Source organism: Narcine bancroftii, chromosome 1, assembly GCF_036971445.1.
Source record: "Narcine bancroftii isolate sNarBan1 chromosome 1, sNarBan1.hap1, whole genome shotgun sequence".
Taxonomy (NCBI): domain Eukaryota; kingdom Metazoa; phylum Chordata; class Chondrichthyes; order Torpediniformes; family Narcinidae; genus Narcine; species Narcine bancroftii.
Window position 1 is genome coordinate 480,935,354 of NC_091469.1, and position 23,204 is coordinate 480,958,557.

General features: G+C 41.4%; 1 protein-coding gene and 1 long non-coding RNA gene across 10 annotated transcripts in view; one reads left to right on the top strand and one right to left on the bottom strand.

The window, feature by feature from the left end:
• The window catches only part of guk1a (guanylate kinase 1a), a 97,177-nt gene that overhangs the window by 7,198 nt on the left and 66,775 nt on the right, over window positions 1–23,204 (top strand). For 2 of the 9 annotated variants that reach the window (XM_069914895.1, XM_069914891.1), the window contains exons 2-3: window positions 3,536–3,631; window positions 5,923–6,036. The exons of 1 other annotated variant lie outside the window; for it this stretch is intronic. In XM_069914895.1, the coding sequence (XP_069770996.1) occupies window positions 5,952–6,036 (85 nt within the window). In that variant the 5' untranslated portion in view covers window positions 3,536–3,631; window positions 5,923–5,951. Of the gene's footprint in view, window positions 1–3,535; window positions 3,654–5,922; window positions 6,037–23,204 lie in introns of those variants that run through there. 6 more of the 9 variants (XM_069914893.1, XM_069914897.1, XM_069914898.1 and 3 more) reach the window with 6 other exon arrangements.
• Window positions 8,212–12,855, bottom strand: LOC138753885 (uncharacterized). The gene is made up of 3 exons (XR_011351481.1): window positions 12,675–12,855; window positions 11,584–11,671; window positions 8,212–8,452 (listed from the first exon to the last, which is right to left on the bottom strand). It is a non-coding gene; the product is annotated as an uncharacterized lncRNA (long non-coding RNA).

Consider the following 23,204-nt stretch of genomic DNA (forward strand, 5'->3'; position numbering starts at 1 on the left):
ATCACCCAGCTACCTCCTGACTTTTGGAGTGACTTCCTCCCTGAAACTCCTCTTTATCACCTTCTCTGCCTCCTAAATGTTCCAGAGTTCATCCAGCTCCAGTTCCCTAACTTGGTGCGTCAGGAGCTGCAGCTGGATGCACCTTTTCCAGATGTAGTTCTCGGGGACAATAGTGCTGTCCCAGATTTCCTACATCCCACAATCAGAACAATCCAGTGCTCTAGCTGACTCCAATTACCTACTCCTAATATCAATCTGAAGGCCGCCCCGCCAAAGCCTCTCTCACTCATTGCCAACCGACTGAAGCCTGCCCTTCCAAAGCCTCACTAACTCACTGCCAACCCGCCGAAGGCTGTCCCTCTGAAACCTCACTCACTTACCTCCGAATCGCCAAAGGCTGTCTTGCTGAAGCTTCACTTACTGCTGACCCGCCGGAGGCTGCCCCACCGAAGCTTCACTCACCCATCGCCGACCTGCCGAAGGCCACCATGATTAAGCCTCACTCATTGCCGACCCACCAAAGGCTGCCCCGCCGAAGCCTCACTCACTCACTGATGACCTACTGAAGGCTGCCTTGCCGAAGCCTCACTCACCGCTGATCCGCTCTCTGACGGCAACGTTCCAAGTAGATTATCTTGATTATGGAAAGAGTCTTGCCTTTGTCGACTACCTTTTGCAGGCTTTTCGCTCAGGGGTATTGGTGTTCCCATACTAGGCTGTGATGTAGCTGGTCAGCACACCTTCCACCACACATCTGTAGAGGTTTGCCAAGGTTTCTGATGCATTAGACTGCAATCCCCTGAGGATGTAGAGGTCTGAGGTAGGTCCTCTGAGATAGTGCCTCCCTGGAATTTACATTTGCTCACCCTCTCCACCATCAGATTACAACCATACACATTCCCCACCCCCATTTCCCCCTTTCATCTCGTTCTTCACATTAAATTAGTGTTCTGTGATTTTTGGATTTGGAGTTTTTGTTTTCATTGGAGAGCTTCCACATTGTCAGTGATGACCACATTGAGGAAAAATTATAAAGAAAATTACGTGCAAATACATGGCACTTTTGTGCTCTTAAATAATGTGTGCCAATTTATTTGTACTTAAACACTGACTAGAGGCTGGATTTTTATATTCTTAAGCAATATGCGGGTAGTCTGACCAGAGAGAAATAGTGGACTTGGGTAAGGTAGGGCAAATAACTGAAGTGTCAGTGGGGAAGCACCTTTGGGACTAGTGACCATAATTCTATTAGTTTTAAAATAATTGTGGAAAAGGAGAGAACTGGTCCTTAAGTCCAAGATTTGGGGAAAGCAGAAGAGACCATGGCGGTGGACCAGTGAGGGGGCTCTGCGGCTGAAAGGCTCACGCATGTGGCAGGCTGCTTGTGACTCGAGGTGAGGAACCCACGGAGGCTTAGGGCTGCTGGAGACTGCTGTTGGGGGATTCGCGCTGGGGTGCGGATTGCTGAAGACTGACTCGAGACTGGCTGAATGGGTACCAGGTATCGAAACCATGATGTGAGGGAGTACTGAAGCCACTGAAGGGTTCCTGATCGTGTTGGAAGCTCGGGTTGTCTGGACTCCGTGTCGCTGCGGAAGCACTGGAGGTGAATCTACAGATACTTGATGACTCTGGGGGGAGCTCTCTTTTGCTTCTCTTTCTCTGACTAAGAGGTGCTTCAGACAATTTCTGCCCATGGAAAACCCAACACCCAACCCCAATCAACCAATTTTCCCCTGCAACCGCTGCAACCGTGTCTGCCTGTCCCGCATCGGACTTGTCAGCCACAAACGAGCATGCAGCTGACGTGGACATTTACTCCCTCCATAAATCTTCGTCCGCGAAGCGAAGCCAAAGAAGACAGTAGGCAAAAGTCATTTTGTGTAATATGACACTTTTATTACATGACAATAAATTGAATCTTGAATCTCGAAGGCTAATTTTGATGGCATCCGATAGGAATTTGCAGCAGATGATTGGAAGTGGCTGTCAGTAGATTAAGAGATGTCTGATGAGTGGGAGAGATAGGTACAGTAAGAATGGAGAGTGGTCAGTATTTGCTTTTATTGAAGAAAGCCTGCAAGAGCAAACTAGCGGATCACAGGAAAGATGGTGTGCCTCAATCAGTGGTGGGATTCTGAGAGACTGGATGTACCTGCATTTGAAAAGGTGAAAGCAGTATGAGTTGTGGAGTTCTGTAGCACAGAAACAGGCCAGATCAAGCTAGTCTTGTTTGCTTGCATTGGGCCCATATCCCTGTAAACATTTTCCATTCATCTACCAATGTAAATGTCTAAATTGTCCCTACTCTTATCACATCCTTTGGCAGCCAATATGTTCCACCCCATTGTGTGGAAGAAGTTGTCCTTTGGGTCACTTTTGAATCTCCCAATCCCCCCCACTTTAAATGTATGTCCCTACTTATTACCATGCATGAGCCAGATGGTGTGTCGGTGGTTGAATGCTGGGCTTCACTGATGCTACCATAAATGAAATAAATTAAATAAATAGATAGATAGATAAATTGAATAAATGAAATGAATACGATGATGCATTTCAGGTCAGGGAAGGCATCTTCAAATCTGGAAATGCACCAAAAATCATGAGTTAGTCATTAAAATTACACAATTTTTAAAAAAGCATAAAAGTTAAAAAGGAGAAAAATTGGTCACAATAATAACAAAATAACTAACCCTAGACAGCAGTGAGAGGGGGAGAGTGTCACATTGGTTAGGGGGAACGTCACACGAAGAGAGGGGTATGTCACAGAGAGAGGATGAGCCACTCACAGAGAGAGATTGTGTCATATACACACACAGAAAAAGTCTCACACACAGAAACAGGAAGTGAGAGAGAGAGAAAAAAGTACCAGGCACAGATAAGTTGAAAGAGCGAAACTGAAAGAGGTGGTGTTGCAGAGAGAGGTGGATTCTCACAGATACAGTTCTCTCATAGGGTCTCGCATAGGGCGAGGAGGAGTCCCGCGCAGAAGACAGGGGAAATATATCCACAGCAGGGGGTGGGGCCAATGCAAAGAGCGAGGGGGGGGCACTCCAATGCAAAGAGTAGGATAGCTGCACACTAGGCAGGGGAGGGCGGAGGGAGAGCCATATAACACAGGTGGTAACCATGCACAGAGTGGGGGGGGGCACTGCGCACAGAATGGGGGACGCTGCGCACAGGGTGGGGGGGCGCTGTGCACAGGATGGGGGGGGCGCTGCGCACAGGGTGGGGGGGGGGGGTGCGCTGCGCACAGAGGAGAGGAGCCTCACACCGGATAAATTTGGATCGCGAGCCATAGGGTTGCCCACCCCTGGTCTAAAGCTAAAGACTTCCATGCTGTATGGAACCATGACTAAGGACAAATCTTGGAAGTACAGGCCAATGAGCATTGTGCTGAAGTTGGGAACATTACTGGAAAGGATTCTGAGGGATGGAGCTTGTTCAAATTTGGAATGCAAGGATTAATTAAGGTTAGTCAGCTTTTTGTGTGGGGAATTTGTGTCTCAGTAATGTGATTAAAATCTTTTTGAAGGGGTGACCAAGAGGATTGACGAGGGCGGTTGTCATTATTGACGTGGATTTTAGTGAGGCCTTTGAGAAGGTTCCGCATGGTGGGCTGGACAAGAAGGTGAGAACAAGTGAGATCCATGGTAAGATTCCCAAATGGATAAAATTTTCTTGTTGATGGGAGGCAGTGGGATGAAGAGTTTTTCAGACCAATGCAAGAGGTGAACTGCAGGGATCAAGTGCTGAGTCCATCGCTCTTTCTTTCTGCCATTCTGCCACTGTCAGGTGTGCCAGATTAATATTGTTTTGCAGTATCCAGCCCATGCTGGGTTATGAATGCCCAGTCTTGAACACCTCTACATATGAGCAAGCTTGCATAACATTAAATTCAGATCTCTGATGTATCAATGTTTATAGAGCTGAGTGCCAGATTGCAGGCATTTAAGTTAAGAACACTATACAAGGAGCAAGTATGACTTACGAAAAGCCATCTCCCAGGTGAAATGGAGAATCTGGACAAGAACAGAGTCAACAAAGGATACTTAACAAGCTGCAGCAGGGCCTAAATGTAATAACCTGCTACAAAACCAAATCCAGTGAGGTAGGAAACAGCAAAGCTTCACTCCCAGATGACTCAATGCCTTCTACACCTGATTTGACCGCTAGAACAAGGAAGAACCACTGTGCACCCCACCCCCTCCCCCCCACCCCCATCCCCTGATGCCGATCCTCAAATGTCAGTATCTACCTTCAGGAGCCCGCATTCAAGGAAAGCATGCGGTCCAGATGGAGTATCTGACTAAGTACTGAAAACCTGTGCTGAGCAACTTGCCAGTGCATTCACAGATATCTTCAATAACCCACTCCAGCAGGGCGTGATACCCACCTGTTTCAAACAGGCCTCAATCGTGCCTGTGCCCAAGAAGACTGGTATCCTGCCTGAATGACAACCGACCGACTAGTGTGTTGAGAGGCTGGTGTTGAAGCATGTCAGCTCCTGTCTAAGTGGCGACATGGTTCTGTTCCAATTTGCCGACCACAGCCACCGATTGGTAGATGCCATCTTACTGGCTCTACACAAAGCTCTTGAACACCTCAACAGTAAAGACATATCAGTTCAATTATTTAACACCATCATCCCTTCAAAAATAATCAGAAAACACTGAGACCTTTCACAGGAATGGAGGCCTTGCATAAAGTAGGCATTTGCCTGTAAAAGTGGAGGACTGTTCCGTAATATTTGATAGATTATTATTCACTAGAGCAATGCATTTGATATGGGGGGGGGGGGTGGTGGGGGGGGCGTGTAGATTCTAATCTTCTTTGAATACTCATTCACCTGAGGGAAGCAAAGCCCATAAATAATATTTTATCTTTGTCTGTGCTGTATTATTGATTTATTAGCTTTATGACTGGCAAAGGAAATTCCCTTTAGCCTCAAAGGATACAGAGTTTAGTCATTTAATGGCTATTTTATAAAATACATGAAATTTCAAGCATGTTGATTGCAACTGAATTTCTTTCTTACCTGTGCGAGCAATCCATTTTTATTCATTTTAATGCATCGAGTCCACGCTGCTGAAGATCCAGCTGCGCCGGGTGAGTCACGTCTCCAGAATGGAGGACCATCGCCTTCCCAGGATCGTGTTATATGGCGAGCTCTCCACTGGCCACCGTGACAGAGGTGCACCAAAGAAAAGGTACAAGGACTGCCTAAAGAAATCTCTTGGTGCCTGCCACATTGACCACCGCCAGTGGGCTGATCTCGCCTCAAACCGTGCATCTTGGCGCCTCACAGTTTGGCGGGCAGCAACCTCCTTTGAAGAAGACCGCAGAGCCCACCTCACTGACAAAAGGCAAAGGAGGAAAAACCCAACACCCAACCCCAACCCACCAATTTTCCCCTGCAACCACTGCAACCGTGTCTGCCTGTCCCGCATCGGACTTGTCAGCCACAAAGGAGCCTGCAGCTGACGTGGACATTTACCCCCTCCATAAATCTTCGTCCGCGAAGCCAAGCCAAAGAATGCTTGCAAAATAATTGATCTTGAGTGGAGTAAATAATAGGATCTTGTTATGGGTGTTATGGCCTGCTGTAGAATGTGCGAAGGAAGGTTTAAAGATTGAGTTTCAAAAATATTCAAACCAAAATCTGTTTTGGGCTCAGGAGTGCATTGCTGGCAATTTGCATTATAGATTAATGGCATGAGAGATCTAAATTCAATTACATCTTGCTTGTGGTATGATGTATTTATTGAAGAAGGGTTGCTTCCAATTGAGAATAACCCGCTGATAGTTGGATTACACTTGATTCTTTATCATTTTCATCAGTAAAGCAGGTTGGTTTGATATGTGCTGTTTAGAGTTTTGGACTTGTTTTTCTAGTAAAACTTGTGAGACGTGCTCTTTCAGATTTTTGCCCTCAATTCAAGCAACGAGTCATGTATTTCATTCGTGTGGCCAAACTATTGACAACAGGGATTTGCGTTAGGAAAGCGACACCATTCCCATCAGCGCTGAGCAAATGTAAGTGCCCTTTTTGTTGTCTTCTTAGGAAGATATAGAGAAACAGGAAGAACAAAAATGTTGAATCTGTGGGCTGGAATGGTCAAATCGGGTTGTAATTAGTGCTGGAGTTTTTATGGGTCAAGTTTGCCGGACGAGTGGTGGATATGCTGATCCAGGAGCACATTAGGCATTGCAGTAGGTTTGCTAGTCTGGTGTTGGGGAAGGAAGGAAAAAGTAGTTGGAGTCCTTCAGCTTTCCCTCTCACATTTTTCAGGAAACACCGGTCTTCCATCTAGTGTCGAGCAAGAGTCAAGATTCTTTTATTGTCATATCATAGTACAGAACATGTGAAATTGCCTCCTACCTGCAGTAAGGCAGACAGAGTGTTGACATTCGTGTCACCCAACTGGCCTTACTGAGCAAGAGAAAAAAAAAGCAAAAGAGAGTCCCTTCAGAGTCATTGAATGTCCCTGGATCTGCCTCTGCAGTGGCAACCCAAGCTCCAGATCCAAACCTGTGGCACGATCAGGAAGCCTTCAGCATCTAAGGCCCTATTTGTTCTTAGCACCCTCTTGGATCTTGGCTCTGAATCCTGCTTTCTTAGCCAGTCTCCATTAGCCCGCAGCCTATGTGGGTCTTCCAGGTGTAAGCTGCCCGCAGCCTCTAAGCCCCTACTTAGTTCCCCTGCCGTGGTCATCCTGTAGGTCATCTCTGCTTATCCTTCTCAATGGAGAGGGTTCTCCACTTTTTTTTTGGTACCCTGCGCCAGTCCTCTGGTTCCTGGAGTTTGCAACTCCTCATGGCTGCTGCCAAGCACAGATGCTGCCACCTTGGGTACAGACCTGCTCCTTTAACAGGCTGTTTAACGCCTGTACAGAACTGCTGGCATTAGGATCGAGGGGTTGAACACTTGGAGCAGTGCTGTCTTTGCTCTCTCCACTCTCCTGCAGTGGCAGAATTACCATTACAGCAACTCCAGCAGAGCGGCAATTTTGTTTTTAGTTATAGAGAACATGAATAGATCATGTACACTTGACTTTAGGAATACTGATACTGAAATGGTATTGATTAGGAATCCAGCATTTCACTCAGTTGTCTTGCTTTTTGGATTTTGGAATTTCCATACCTAGTAAGAAAGCACTTTGGTCCAGATGTCTGGATTAAACATTAGGCGCTGAAGAAAATTTGCCTGAGTAAATGGAATTAAAGCAACTCTCAAGATTTGACATCTTCTCGGACAAAGCAAATTACCTTTAATATTTGCAGTGGCCTTTTGGCAATTGGTTGATATCTCAGGAACCTTTAGAGCTGTCCTTAAGTTGTCTCTTTATGTAGACTTTTTTTTGCTGTAGAAATCGAATCCTGATCGATTGATTCCATCTATTTTATCATGTCTTTATCAATTTGATCAATTTTCAGGTTATAAATTAAATTTGCAGAAGAATTCGGTTTGAACTTTTCCTGCTCTTTAGACTTCACTATTCATTTTAAAATAGTTAAAAATCAATTTAACTATTAGGTATTATCATTACTAAAAAAATTAATAATTTATTTCAATAAAATTTTCTTACCTTAATGAATCATGTCAAGAAGTCTTTGACACAGTGGTCCCCTCTTTAGATGACATTAATTGGACACATCAATATTATCAAGATGAATATCCTACCTAAATTTTAATATATTTTTCAAGCTGTATTGGTTCTTATAATACAATTCACCTTCAGAACCCTCCCTGCATTTCCTTCAAATGATTCCAATTCAAACGGTAATTTCTTATGAATTAAAATCGCAACACCTCTTGCCTTAGAATTAAAAGAAGAAGAAAACACATGACCAACCCACTCTCTCTTCAATTTCAAATGTTCTTTTTCAGTCAAATGTGTCTCTTGCAAAAAAGCAATATCAACTTTAATTTTCTTTATGTAAGCCAATATTCGTTTACGCTTAATGGGATTATTCAATCCCTGAATATTAAAAGTTGCAAAGTACAAATTAGACATTTTGTTAATAATGAACTTCACACTACTATAAAATATTGCTCCCCTTTCTAATTCCCTTAATATTCTAAACCCTCACCCATATAAAAATTCCACAAAGTCTAAAAAATAGAAAAAATATATTACCCCCAAACAAATTACCAGAAAGTAGTAACTCTGGGTGTGGTAAAACCCACTAGTGGCAGATGACTCTAAGGTCTCAGTGTCATCCACCGCCCCCCCCCACCCCAGTCAGACTTTTACCAAGTACTTAATCAAAAATATTCAACCCAATGATTCCAGTCCCAATGATTGTTCTGGGTCCTCAATATCAAGAAGACTTTGCGTCAATTCAACTTTCTTTCCATTCTTTCGGTGTTTCCCATTCTTCCCATTCCCATTTCCATTTACCCTCCTTTTAGGCAACGATAATGGCGACCGTCCACTTCCTCGCAAATCTGGTAACGAATTCGCAAAAATTAATGTATCATGATCATTTTCAAAAAATTGAGATTGAAAATTTCCATAAAAAACTTTCAAAACTGCCGGGTAACAAAGAGCGAAATTATAACCCTTTCGCCACAATACTTGTTTAGCTGAATTAAATTCTCGGCGCCTTCTAATAATTTCTTGACTCAGATCAGCATAGAAAAACACTATTATTTTGAACCATCATTGGAGCCTGATTTTGCCGCGCCTTCTGCACCGCAAATCGTAATATCATTTCTCTATCCTGATATTTCAAACAATGAATCAAAACTACTTGCAGTGGTTGACCTGGAAACGGTTTTTTCCGCAATGCTCGATGTGCCCGGTCTAGCTCCAGGCCATCCGGAAAAAAATTCATTGTCCAGTACCTCACGAATCCATTTCTTAAAAAACTTTACTGGATTTGAACCTTCCATATCTTCTGGAATACCTACTATTTTTACATTATTTCTTCGACCTTGATTCTCTAATGAGTCAATCTTCTTCAATAATTCCTTTTTCTGAATCACCCAATCCACGAAAGAATCCTCCACTTTTTCAATTTTTTCTCTATTATGATCCACTTGGTTCTTACATTCAAAAAGGGCTTCTTCAATTCAAAAAAAATTATCCTGTACAGCAGGGGTGTCAAACTCAAATTCACGGAGGGCCAAAATTAAAAACTTGGACTAAGTCGAGGGCCGAACTAAATATTTATTGAAAATTTTCAACAACATCTGCGTGTTTTCTCTTCTTTCAACATATGTAATGTTAAACTTTAGGATATAACTTTAGGAGGATAATGTTACAGATCAGGAGTAGGTAGCTCAAGTTCACCCTTTGCTTGACCTGAGGGAAACCTATTTGGTCCCTGTGGAGATGTAGTCAGCATTCACAGGCTGTGTCCATTTTGGCCTGCATCAGGACTCAGCATTTCCTGCTCACTCCTCAGGCTCTAGGCCTCTATTCACCCTCGACCCACCATCCCTCTACCTGACCAGTCCTTTACCCAACCTCTACTCACCCCTCACTCCACTCGCTCTGCCTCTACCCACCCCATCCTATACACACCCCTCTACTGCCTCTCCCCTCAACCTGTTCCTCCCTCTACCCGTCTCTCACCCTCTAATCACCCCTCCCCTACTTGCCCTGCCCCTTCCCTTTTACCTCTTCCCTATCCACCCCTCCTTCTACTCATCCCTCCCTCTAACTGCCCCTCGCACCACCATAACTTCCCCTGCCCATTACTCCTCACCTACACCCTCTGCCCATCCCTGTTTACTCACCCACTCAGGCCCAGCGCGCTGCCGATCAGCCTTTGCGGACAGCCACCATCTCTCTCTTCACGTGCAGGGCCGAACCAGCCGTCCCTGGGGTCCGCGCGGGTGCAAGCGCTGAAGGCCGTGGCGACCGGGAGAAGTGCGCTCGCGCTGTGGAAGGGCCGTCCGGTGCCAGTTGCGCGGGGCTCGCGCTGCCCGGGGGCCGTGCGCAGCCTGCCATGCCCGTCGCGCCGACAGGAAATCACAGGCGCTCGCCAATCCGCCGCACCGCTCGACAGGTGGGAGAAGTGACTGGTTGTGCGGGGAGCCTTCCAACTGGCTTGCCGGCTGATGACATGGACAGACTTCTCCTGTTACAATTTCTCGTGTTACGATGGGGAAGGATGTGCAATGAAGGGGGAGGATGGTGGGGGTGACATTACCAAAAAACAGCATCGGCTCTCGCTGCAGGGTGGGCCACCTCTAATACATTTTTGAAATGATCTTGTGGGCCAAATATAATTATATCGCGGGCCAAATTTGGCCCGCGGGCCAGAGTTTGACATGTGTGCTGTACAGTGTCCAGTGTAGTACATCTACTAACATCACTTTTAACAACAGTAATACCTTTCTTCATAGAAGTCATCTCTTCACACATATTGTTTATTTTAGTTTTCACTTCCATAAATCCTTGATTTATTTGAGTAGACATCTGCATTGACATATTTTCCATTTGATGAGCAATCCCTTCCAATATTGTAAACACAGAGTCCAGTCCAGGTTCAATCACTTTCCCTTGAGGCCTACCTTCTCTGGTCCCAGTCCCCATATATTTTTCCTGTGTTGATTCTAATAGCACTGGGCTCTCTTCCTCTTCTGGCACAATGGTTCCTCTTCCATTGCGGCTGCGGGTCTGGATACCCGTTGACAGCATGCTGACCTCGTCAGCCCACTGTCTTTTGGACTCCCCCACAGCCCATACCTCTAATAATTCTCGAACACACGACGCACCACACATGCAGGGAAGAGTCACCGACCGCACAGGTGCGTCCTCCGATGCTATACTGCGCGCCCCTAGATCACCAGGCATTACTGTGGACTCGCGAGTCTCCCCAAGCCTTTGAGGCTTGGGAACTCCAGTCGACGACTTCGTGGCTTCAACTTGGTAGGTAGGCCTCAATTCTTCAAAACTTTTATAGGGTAATTTCTTTTGTAACTGAGTTTTTGATTTCTTCACGTTTCTAGCCATTTCAATCCTCCACTATTCTAAAGTCTATATATACTACTTTTAACCATTTTTACAGGTTTTAAAATCGGGCATTTATAAGTCTAACTGGGGAAAAGTGGAACTGCACGTCTTCCCTCTACGCCATCTTGCCACGACCCCATATACATAATTTTCAATATCACAATATATTAAACTTTTTCTTGCAAACAACAGTAAACAAAAACAGTCCCTCCCTCCTCCATCTTCCACATGTACGAATCCACACACCATCAGAGGTTAAATATCTTTTAAATATATAGAATACGTTTGGGGAAACCACATTTAAATATATGTAATAGCTGCATTTATAGTCCTTTTTCTTTTTTATTACTGTATTTGGGCCCCTATGTGGTCCAGGTGTGGCTGCCAGATCTTTACAAATGTGTCACATTCATTCTTTATGTGATTTCGCGCCCCCCCCCCCCCCCCCCCCACCAAAGGTATACGGTTGTTCATTTCCATAGTCCATCATGTTATAAGTGGAGGGGGGTCAGACTTCAAGTGATTGCAATACATTTTTTTGCTACAGCCAGTGCTATTTTTATAAATGAGATTTGATATTTATTCAATTTGTTGCTTATTTCCATACAATTACCTCGTAGATATAGCTCTGGGTCACCTGTGAAGGCCAGTCCTGTTATCCTGGTTAATTTTTCTGTGATGTCTTGCCAAAATGGCCTCTCCTTCAGGCATGACCGTGTAGCATGTGGGAAAAAAAAATTCCTGTCTCAGTCCCACATCTGAAGCACATCTCTGATATCTCTGCTTTTTTATTTATAATTTTAAAATTTTTCACACTATGAACCATATCAGCCAAAATATGTACAAACGTTTCTCATTAAATTTACACAGTGGTTTTTTCTACCTTTTTTTTCCCCTTTCCCTCCCTCCCCTTTACCCATCTCTGTCCAAAACCTATAAATATTCAACATATACAATATTATAAAACAATATCTTCACACAAAGGAAAATAAACAAGAAAAATGCATCATCTATTTATTACACACTGAATCTAGTCGTTTTGTCTTCTTATCATTTTCATTCTCATTTTAGGAGATGGAGGTCATAGGCAAGTTCTCTCTAATATGTTCCATGCATGGTTCTCAAATTTGTTCAAACATTGTGACTTTATTTTTTAAATTATGTTATTTTTTCCAATGGAATACATTTATTCATTTCCATGTACCATTGCTGTATGCTCATGCCCTCTTCTATTTTCCAAGTTGACATTATACATTTTTTTGCTATCGCCAAGGCTATCATAATGAATTTTTTTTGCACTTTATCCAATTTGAGGCCCAATTCTCTACTTCTTATGTTACTTAAAAGAAATATATCTTTTTTTTTTGGTATGTTATTTTTTGTAATTTCATTTAGTATCTGATTTAGTTCTTCCCAAAACATATTCACTTTCGTACATGTCCAAGTTGCATGTAATGTTGTTCCCATTTCCTTTTTACAGTGAAAACATCTATCTGATAATCTTTATTAACAAAAAATTCACCTTCAAACTTTAATTCAAAATCCCCCCTTTTATAACAATGCCCACTGGTTACTATGCAAATCTCTATAACTGTGTAAAACTAATAAATTCCCCAGCCTAAATATAACATATGTAATCAAAGTCTAAGCTATACTTCCAACCAGCCCACAGAAAAACTGAGACACAAAACACACAAGACTCACAAATCTTCGATCTCAACCGAAGCAAAGATCATAAACAAAATTCAGTTTGTTTGGCCTATGTGTTGTGTGGTTTTATGTTAAAAAGTGACAGTTTTCCTTTTGAAGCCAAAAGGTTGTTGTGAGAGAGAGAGAGAGCACAAAATTCGAAGTGGTCTTGTGTTGCTTGCAGAGAGAGGAACAAACTGGCTTAGTCCGGATCCTTCTGGCTGCCTTTGGAATGTTCATCCTTTTTGAAATCCCAACACTCTAAACTGTCCCCCAGATCATGACTCATTCTCTGGGCTTTCTTCTACTCCACAGCACCCCCAGTGGTGGTTTATCATCCAAGTCCAGAATTTTATTTTCATTTTCTGCACATGCTCAGTCCGTCTCCCACTCTCAGCAATCCACCTTCACCTTGGCTCTCTAAGGCAAACTGTCACTTTTTAACATAAAACCAGACAACACATAGGCCAATACACAACACAGAACTCTGTAATACCTCCCCTGCTAAAAAAAAATTTGGTCCACAAGAACAAATTTTTAACAATTAATGGAAGTATTACATAAAATAAAATAAACTCTCCTTTTTTTTAAATGTATGTGATTAGATTCATATCTACCCAGATTAACATCTTGACAAACAATCTGCTTTTACATTATCCATACCCTTTGTGTGTGTAATAATTAAATCATACTCGTGTAATAGTAAGCTCCAATTCAATAACCATCTTCTTATTTTTCATTTTAGACAGAAAAACTAATGGATTATGATCAGTATATATTATTAACGGTTTTTGAGCAGTACAAATATACACATCAAAATGTTGCAACGCTAAAACAAGCGCTAATAACTCCTTCTCAATGGTCGAGTAATTTAGTCGATGGTCGTTAAACTTTTTCGAGAAGTACGAAATAGGATGTTCTACTCCATCACCATCCTTCCTCTGTAACAGTACAGCACCAACCACTTTGTCACTGGCGTCCATGGCTAAAAATAATGACTTTTCAAAGTTAGGGGACAAAAGTACAGGCTGATGGCATAAAATGGCCTTTAACTTCAGAAATGCTTCCTGAGCATTTTTCTTTCTTTCCAAGTAGTTTTGTTAATGGAGTGCAATTTCTGCAAAGTTTTTACAAAATCTACGATAGTAGCCAATCATACCTAGAAATCTCCAAAGAGCTTTCTTATTACCGGGGATAGGCAACGCAGTGAAAGCCAATACTTTCGCTCCAACAGGTGCCACCTGTCCCTGTCCTACCACATAAACAGATAAATCACAGTGGCATGTCCAAACTCACTCTTGTGCAAATTCACTGTGAGGTGTGCTTCCACCAGTCTCTGAAATAACTGCTCTAATTCAAGCATGTGTTCTTCCCATGTATCTGTACTAATTACTAAATCATCGATATATGCTCCTGTGTGCTCTAAACCCTGAATTACTGCATTAATCATTCTCTGAAATGTGCCAGGTGCATTTTTCATCCTGAAAGGCATAACATTATACTCATACAATCCTGAAGATGTAACAAATGCAGAAATCTCCCTGCCTCTCTTGGTCAAAGGATCTTTTAAAAGATCAATCTTTGTAAGAAATTTAGCCTTCCCCACCTTATCTATACAATCATCTATTCTGGAAATAGGGAACGCATCAGTCTTTGTCACCATGTTTACCTTTCGATAATCTGTACAAAACCTAATTGAGCCATCTGCCTTAGGCATCAGAACACAGGGTGAACTCAAATTTGAACTTGATTTTCAGATGATGTTATTTTTGAGCATATAATCCACCTCTTGATCCAACAATCTGCTCTTTTCCTGATTAACTCGGTCAGGATGCTGCTTAATAGGCTTAACATCACTGACCTCCACATCATGACAAGCTGCAGTAGTTCTTCTTGGAACATCTGGAAATATATCATTAAATTTCATAAGTAATGTCTTCATTTCTTCCCTTTCTGATTTAGTCAAATGTCTTAACTTGGTTTCTAAGTTTTGCAAAATTATGGAATTTTCCAGCCGGGCTTATCACTTTCTGTTCTCCATGACCTTCCACAAAACTTATCTCCTCCTTACTTTATTCTATAACTAGCACCTTGGTTGGAATCCTAATCTCCTCCTCAGTCATGTCATTTTCTCAAACTAAGGTTTAAGCATGTTCACGTAACAAACCCGTGTCTCTGTTCGACGATCAGGCGTCTCAATGACATAGGTGACCTGGTTAATTTTTGATTTCACCTTATATGGTCCTGAAAACTGAGCTCTCAAAGGGTTTGACTGCATTGGAAACAAAACCAATACTTTGTTGCCAGGTTTAATATCCCTAATATTTGCTTTTTGATCAAACCTAATTTTCATTTTTCCCTGAGCAGTTTTTAAATTTTTCCTTGCCATCTCGCAAGCTTGATGTAATTTGTTTTTAAATTTGAAAACATAATCCAACAGATTTTATTGTATATCATTATGTATCCAATGTTCCTTCAACAATAGTAATGGACCCCTGACTTCATGACCAAACACCAACTCAAATGGACTAAAGCCAAGTGAATCCTGAGTTGCCTCTCTAACAGCAAACAATAACAAATGGATTCCTTCATCCCAATTCTTATTATTTTCCACGCAATAAGCCCTCATCATATTTTTCACAATTAAATGGAACCTTTCCAAGGCCCCTTAACTTTCAGGATGATAAGCAGACGACACAATTTGATGGGCTCCCAATTCATACACAACCTGTTGAAATATTCCAGACATAAAATTACTCCCTTGGTCTAATTGAATTTCCTTGGGTAGGCCAAACAGCGTGAAAAATTTTAGCATAGCCTTCATATTCGTCTTTGCTTTAATGTTTCCCAGGGGAATAGCCTCTAGAAACCTTGAAGCTGTGCACATGAGTGTTTACAAATATTGATTTCCTGCTTTGGGTTTTGACAATGGGCCAACACAATCCACTATCACTTTTGAGAAGGGCTCCCCAAAAGCAGGGATAGGTTGTAAATGTGCCACTGGTGGTCCTTGATTAGGCTTGTCCACCAGTTGACAAGTGTGACAGGTTCTACAAAAGTTCACAACATCCTTTCTTAATTTCGGCCAATAAAACTGTTTCCTTATCTTTTCTACCATCTTCTTCACTCCAAGATGACCTCCTAAAGGTGTACTATGAGCTAACTTTAATATTTCATTCCTGTAAGTTTTGGGAATTACAACTTGCCTTACTACCGCCCAGATTTCACTGCCAGGTATCACTTGTGGTCTCCACTTTCTCATCAATATTCCATCTTGAATAAAGTAACCTACTGGCACAGTTTCAATTTCCTGGTTAGACAGAATCTTACCTCTTATCCCAGCAAGATCAGGATCATGCTTCTGACTGGCTATTAATTCTTCTCTTGACAACAGCAAAACTGGATCCTTAGGTTTGTCCTCAATGCTTGCCTCCACTACAGGATCATCACAGACTTCTCGACCTCTACCTTTTTTCTAGACATGGCTCTGGTAATGGCACACGCAGGGTAGATTTCCAAATCCTTTCCGGACTCAAAAACCAATGGCTTACTTGTGAGTTTCACCACAGGTATGACTTTACCCTCTGCTAAATAATTCCCTAACAAAAGAGAAACTCCATCCACCGTCAGACTTGATCTTGTCCCTATTGTAACTAGGCCATTAACTAAGTCTGATTTCATCACTATTCTATGCAAAGGTTCTTTGCATATTCTCTGCTTCACCACCAATGCCTTTAATTAAATTTAATTAAATTCACATCTCCAGTATCGGTCTCCTCACCAACATTCAAAACGTTGCCTAATACAAGTGATTGGGCTGCTCCAGTATCCCGCAGGATTTTAACTGGCACTTGATTGGATCTTTCTTTAACCGAAATGAAACCTTCAGTCATAAATGGTTTAAAAAATATCCCTAACTTTTTCACTCTGAACACAGGCAGTTGGTACCACCCCTTTCTCTTTCTTCCTTTTCAGTTCAGGACAATTTGTTATTATGTGACCTGGCTTCTTACAATAGTGGCAAATAACACTCGAAAAAATTTCTTCATCCATTTCTCTTCCTCTCTTCCTTAACCTTACTTCTAGATTTTCTTTCTACTCTACTTGGATTATCAGCAGTATTCCTTTGAAAGGTTTTCCCTGGTGTCCACTTAGGCTTGTGGGTTAAAGCATATTCCTCTGCGAATTTAGCCAATTCTTGCCAAGTTTTTATATATTTCTCTGCTAAATACACTTGAATATCGTCAGGAACACAATTTTTAATCTCCTCAATCAGAATGATTTTCTTCAATAAATCAAAGTTGTTTTCTACTTTCATTGCGGCACACCACCGATCAAAACACACAACCTTCCTATAAGCAAAATCCAGGTAAGATTGGGTTGCTGCTTTTTTTAAACTCCTGAACTTTTGTCTATAAGCCTCTGAAACTAGTTCATAAGATCGGAGTATAGCCTGCTTTACAAATTCATAATCAGCTGCTTCTTGTACAGTGAGACATGAGTACACCTGTTGGGCTTTCCCTTTCAGAACACTTTGTAGCAGGAGTGACCACTGGTCTGGTGGCCATTTTAAATTTACAGCTACTTTCTCAAAATGCTCATCTATTTCAGCTTCCTGAAATGGAGGAACTAAACCTCTCCTCCTGATCTGCACATGGGTTTTTGGGCTTCTCCCTCTCCTTGCGTTAGTGTCAGCTTTAATTTAGCTAGTTCTAGCTCATGCTTCTTTTCTTTCTCTCCTCCATTTCTGCCTGCCTTACTGTTTCCCGTTCGGCTTTCCTTTCTGCTTCTCTTTTTTCCTCTAACTCTAGTTTTCTCAAAGCCAACTTTACTTCCTCTGAAGTTTTCTCCTTTGGAAACTGTTCTAATGCAGCTTCTTCAAATACCCCCTTTCTTACATAGTGCTGAACAATCTTTCTAGGCCTTTTTGTTTCATCCCAGTTCTTACTGTAAGAAGTTTTAACTTGCCAACTATAACCATCAGTTCTGACTTTTTAGCCATTTTTAAATTAACCACTGAAGGGTTCGCTATGGTCAATATTCATAGTGGCTGGTTTTTCTACTGGTGATTTATTTATACACTCGCCGTTTATTTTTAATTTCAAGCTGGAGGTTGAGTCAAACTCAGACAACTGATAACTAAGCACAAGTCAATTGCCCTAAAGCTTCCAAATTGGTTTGATCCCAGATGATGCCCCCTAATTATGTTACAAGATCAAACCAGCAACCACAAAGAAGGCAAATCACACAGGGGTAAAGATGAACAATTACTTTATTAACAAAAAATTCACCTTCAAACTTTAATTCAAAAATCCCCCCTTTTATAACAATGCCCACTGGTTACTATGCAAATCTCTATAACAGTGTAAAACTAATAAATTCCCCAGCCTAAATATAACATATGTAATCAAAGTCTAAGCTACACTTCCAACCAGCCCACAGAAAAACTTAGACACAAAACAAACAAGACTCACAAAACTTCAATCTCAACTGAAGCAAAGATCATAAACAAAATTCAGATTGTTTGGTAAACTGAAGCCAAAAGATCTTTGCGAGAGAGAGAGCACAAAATTCGAAGTGGTCTTGTGTTGCTTGCAGAGAGAGGAACAACTGGCTTGGTTTGGATCCTTCTGGCTGCCTTCAGAATGTTCATGCTTTTTGAAATCCCATCATTCTAAATTGTCCTCCAGACCATGACTCATGCTCTGGGCCTTCTTCCACTCCACAGCACCACCCAGTGATGGTTTATCGTCCAAGTCATATGCATATGCGCAGTCTGTCTCCCACTCTCTCAGCAGTCCACCTTCACCTTGGCTCTCTAAGGCAAACTGTCACTTTTTAACATAAAACCACGCAACACATAGGCCAATACACAACACAGAACTCTGTAATACTGGTCTCCAGCCTGACAAACAGTTATCCACTACAACTCTGGCATCTCCCTTCCAGCCACTGTTGAATCCATTTGACTATCTCAAAGTTAATACCTAGCGCATGAACCTAACTAACCGTCCATGCGGAACCTTATCGAAAGCCTTACTGAAGTCCATTTAGACAACATCCACTGCTTTCCCTTCATCAACATTCCTAGCCACCTCTTCAAAAAATTCAACAAAGTTGGTTAAACATGAGCTTCCACGCATAAACCCATGTTGAGTGTTCCTGATCAGACCCTGTCTCTCCAAATACTTAGATATATTATCTCTAAGAACACTTTCCATTAACTTGCCTACCACAGATGTCAGACTTGTAGGCCTATAATTGCTAGGCTTGTTCCTTGAACCCTTTTTAAACAAAGGAACCACATTAGCAATATGCCAATCTTCTGGCACTATACCCATTTCTGATGACATTTGAAAAATCACTGTCAGAGCCGCTGCTATTTCCTCACTAACTTTTCTCAAGATCCTTGGAAAAATCCCGTAAGGACCTGGAGATTTATCCACCTTTATAGCTAAAATCCTTTGCTTCCCCTCCTTGATTAAGTACATTCCCATCTGAATCCAAGAAAGGGCAGGGGGTGGGACGGTGGGTTGGTGGTGGTTTCAATGAAGAAGGCTGCAAGAAATCTAGTCTGTGGTTAAGTAGTATTTTTTTAAATCTGGAAATCAAAGTCCTCCCATCCCATAGTCCCATGTCAATTTTTCCAGTGCAATTCTTGGTACCTTATTATTTCCATAGGAACTGTCTTATATGATTGTTTAGTAGTTTAGAAGTTTTTAGGTAATGGAATAGGCAATGATTGAAAAAGATACTGCAGTCTTGGCATCACTTTTATTTTGATGCAATTAACACTTCCCACTAAAGTAATTGGTAAGTCTCTCCATTTCTGCAGGTCCCTTTCTTTCTTTCTAAGAAGAGAAGCATAATTTAGTTTATACAGATTTTGTAAGTTGTTAGTCGCTATTCCAAGATATTGGATTCCATCTGTCCTCTATTTAAATTTACTTCCTTTTTGGTATATTTCATATTCAAAATTTGTTAATGGCATTATCTCACTTTTGTCCATATCTATTTTATAAACCTGAAATTCTTCCATATTTTTCTTGTAATTTTTCCAAAGACTTAGCCGGGTTTGATAGATAAAGCAGCACATCGTCAACAAATAAACTAATTTTATGTTCTTCTTGTTTAACTTTGAAGCCCTTTATATTTGGATCCCCTCTTATCTCTGCCAACGGTTCAATCGCTAAAATAAAAAGCACTGGGGACAGGGATGCATCCCTGTCTACTCGATCTACTCAAGGGGAACACCGCTGACATCTGATCATTGGTTATAATTTTAACTTGAGGTTTCTGGTATAACATTTTTATCCAGTTTATAAATTTTCTGTCTCTGCCAATTTTTTTCCAGTGTTTTAAACAGAAAAGGCCATTCCAAACAGTCAAATGCTTTTTCAGCATCCAAGGAGACTGTAATACTTGGATTCTGTTCGAATTTTGCCATGTGTATTATATTAAATAATCTTCCTAGACTATTTGAGGAATGTCTTCCTTTAACAAATCTTTCTTGATCTGTATGTATCAATCACTGCTCTAGACCTAATTGTTACTGAAATATTTTGCTTGAGAAAAATTGTCATTAGCCTATTTCCTTTTGAGTTCTGACGAGTCAATTGGATACAATTAAAGCAGTGGTTTTCAAACTTTTTCTTTCCACCCACATACCATGTTAAGCAATCCCTTATTAATCACAGAGCACCTATGCCATGGGGAATACTTAAAGTGGCATGTGAGTGGAAGGAAAAAGGTTGAGAACCACTGGTCTTTTTGGAATAAGTGGGCCAACAGGTCTAATATGACTGCTTCTCAATCCCATGCCTTCCTTATCACGAGAAAGGAAGATGCTTATCCTCCCATTCATACTCAGTAGTTGTCCATAATGATGGTTTGTCTGTCTTTTGAAAAAATTAGATGCTCCACAACTGATATGAATCTTAATTTTGTTTTCTTATGTGTTCATTTCTTAATTATTTTCAAAATTTGTAAGGTTAGTTTACTTTAACCTTTTTGACGCCATTGATTTACCTTCACCTTTTTATTAGGTCGTGGACTGTTTGATATCACCAGCTCCGACAAATTTTTAAAAATCTGTCAGATCCAGAATATTTAAAATACATTTAATCTACTTTTAAGACTTGTTTTGAAATTTTAACCTTGCGTCAGCTAGCCCCTACTGTGCTGGGGGGAGGTTGCATTTCCAGGAAATGGTCCATATTATTTTCTGTAACAGGAAGCTGCATCTTCTGTGCATGGTTCAAGAAATGTGTGTGTGTTTGGGGAAAAAAAAGGATTTGCTCTTTTTTACCCCCCACACAAATACCATGAGAGTGAATTTAGTGCCATATCTCATTTTTGGGTAATAATTTGCAAATTCTCTAAGGGCTATTTCCATTATCTGAACAGCTGTAACAGGTGGGTCACCTGCAGTCTCTGACGGAACATGCATGTAGATCAAAGGGATTCAAGGTTCACTTTACTGAATTCTCCGATCAGCTGAGATGCGGTGCTGTAACTTGGCATTTCTTGCATCTCCGGGCTGTTGAGAAATAATGTCACTGATGAAAGGTATACTCTACTTGTTGAAGGCACAGCATTCCTGAGAAACTGTTCGTAAATAGAATGACTTTTGGAGGCAATTTTCATAAAAGTGAAGACCTCGTTCAATTTCTTCATAATAGCGAACACTGATTTCATTGTATAAGCGAATTTTTGTAATTTGAGTATTTGTAAAACGGGGTTTACCTGCACATTGATAATTTTTGGAAAATGGAAAACCGTGGAATGTTGTGCGAGTTATAACCTAGCACAAGAGGCAGAAATGGAGGTTCTGTGAGTACTAAAATAATTCCATTGTAGAGGCTTGGATGTGCAATAACTGAGAAAGCAAAGGCCACTTGTCGGATCATAGAGTTGTACAACACATTTTTGCCCATTGCATTTTATCGTGACTTCTGTCCACAATGCTAATTCCATTTGCCTGGATTAAGTCCATAGTCCTTCTATGCTATGCTTTACTCGTGATCATTGAAATTGTTTCTGATACCACCACCACCTCTGGCAGTGAGTTCCAGATATTACATGCTTTCTCTTTTTTAAAAAAATGCCCCAAAAATTACTTTCTATCATCTTAAATCTATACCCTGTTGTTTTCTGCTATTCTTGCCATGGGGAATAAAGATTCTGACTCTCCTATCTATGCTGCTTGAAATTTAAAATTCAAAACATACTGGGGTTTGTAGGTTAATTGGATGGCATGGGCTCGTGGGCCAAAAAAGGGCTCGTGGGCCAAAAAAGGGCTCGTGGGCCAAAAAAGGGCTCGTGGGCCAAAAAAGGGCTCGTGGGCCAAAAAAGGGCTCGTGGGCCAAAAAAGGGCTCGTGGGCCAAAAAAGGGCTCGTGGGCCAAAAAAGGGCTCGTGGGCCAAAAAAGGGCTCGTGGGCCAAAAAAGGGCTCGTGGGCCAAAAAAGGGCTCGTGGGCCAAAAAAGGGCCTGTTACCATGCTGTATGTCCAAATTAAAAAAAAACTAATATTGTCCATCTTTCTCCTCACCTCCCCATCCTTCTCAGAGAAACAATCCCTGCATATCAATCTATCCTCATAATTACTGTATATGGCACAAAACTAAAACCCAGCAACATTCCACTGAATTTTCTCCACACTCTCTCCAATACAACCATACCGTTACTTGAGTTTGGTGACCAGAATTGAGGTCAATATGCCGAGTATGCTCTAAACAGTTTTTTATTGCAACATAATTGACCAGTTTTTGCATTCTCTGCATTGAGCAATGAAGACGAGTATTCCATATGCCTTAGTTGTCACCATATAAACCTTTGTTGTAACTTTCAAGGAGCTATGGAGTTGAATCTCAATGTCCCTCTTTTCAACAACATTCCTTGGTGCTATACTGTGTGTGCTTTATCCCTATTTGACTTCCAAAATGCACTTGTCAGGATTAAACTTCAACTGACAAAACTCTGCACAATTTTCTAAATGATCAATAAACTTTTTAAATGACTGCCTTGCCATTTCCCACTAACAAACAACTCCTCCCCTGCAAAATAGTTGTGATCAGACCCATTTCTTGGGCTAGGACAGGGCACCTGGCTCACTGTTATTTCCCTTTCCAGGGTCTGCTGTCAACTTACCCCCTGGTTGAATCAGTGGCATCTTGTGTGTAGTTTTGCTTGATATGGACAACTGCTTGTTTTTAATTCTCCAGTATAGATTTTTTAATTCCTGTATCCTTGTCCAATTTTACAATAAAACCTCCTGTTCTACTGTTTCATGTACCAAAGTCTAATTTATTTTAACTTTAAATTTAAATTGTTTAAAAACTTTTTAAAAATGTATTTTAAAAAAATTTAGACATACAGCACTGTTACAGGCCAATTCAGCTCTACAAGTCCATGCTGCCCATTTTACACCCCATTAGTGTATACTCCTGTGTGCTTTTGAAGGGTGTGAGGAAACTGGAGCCCCGGAGAAAATACACGCAGACACGGGGAGAAGGTACAAACTCCTTACAGACAACGCAGCATTC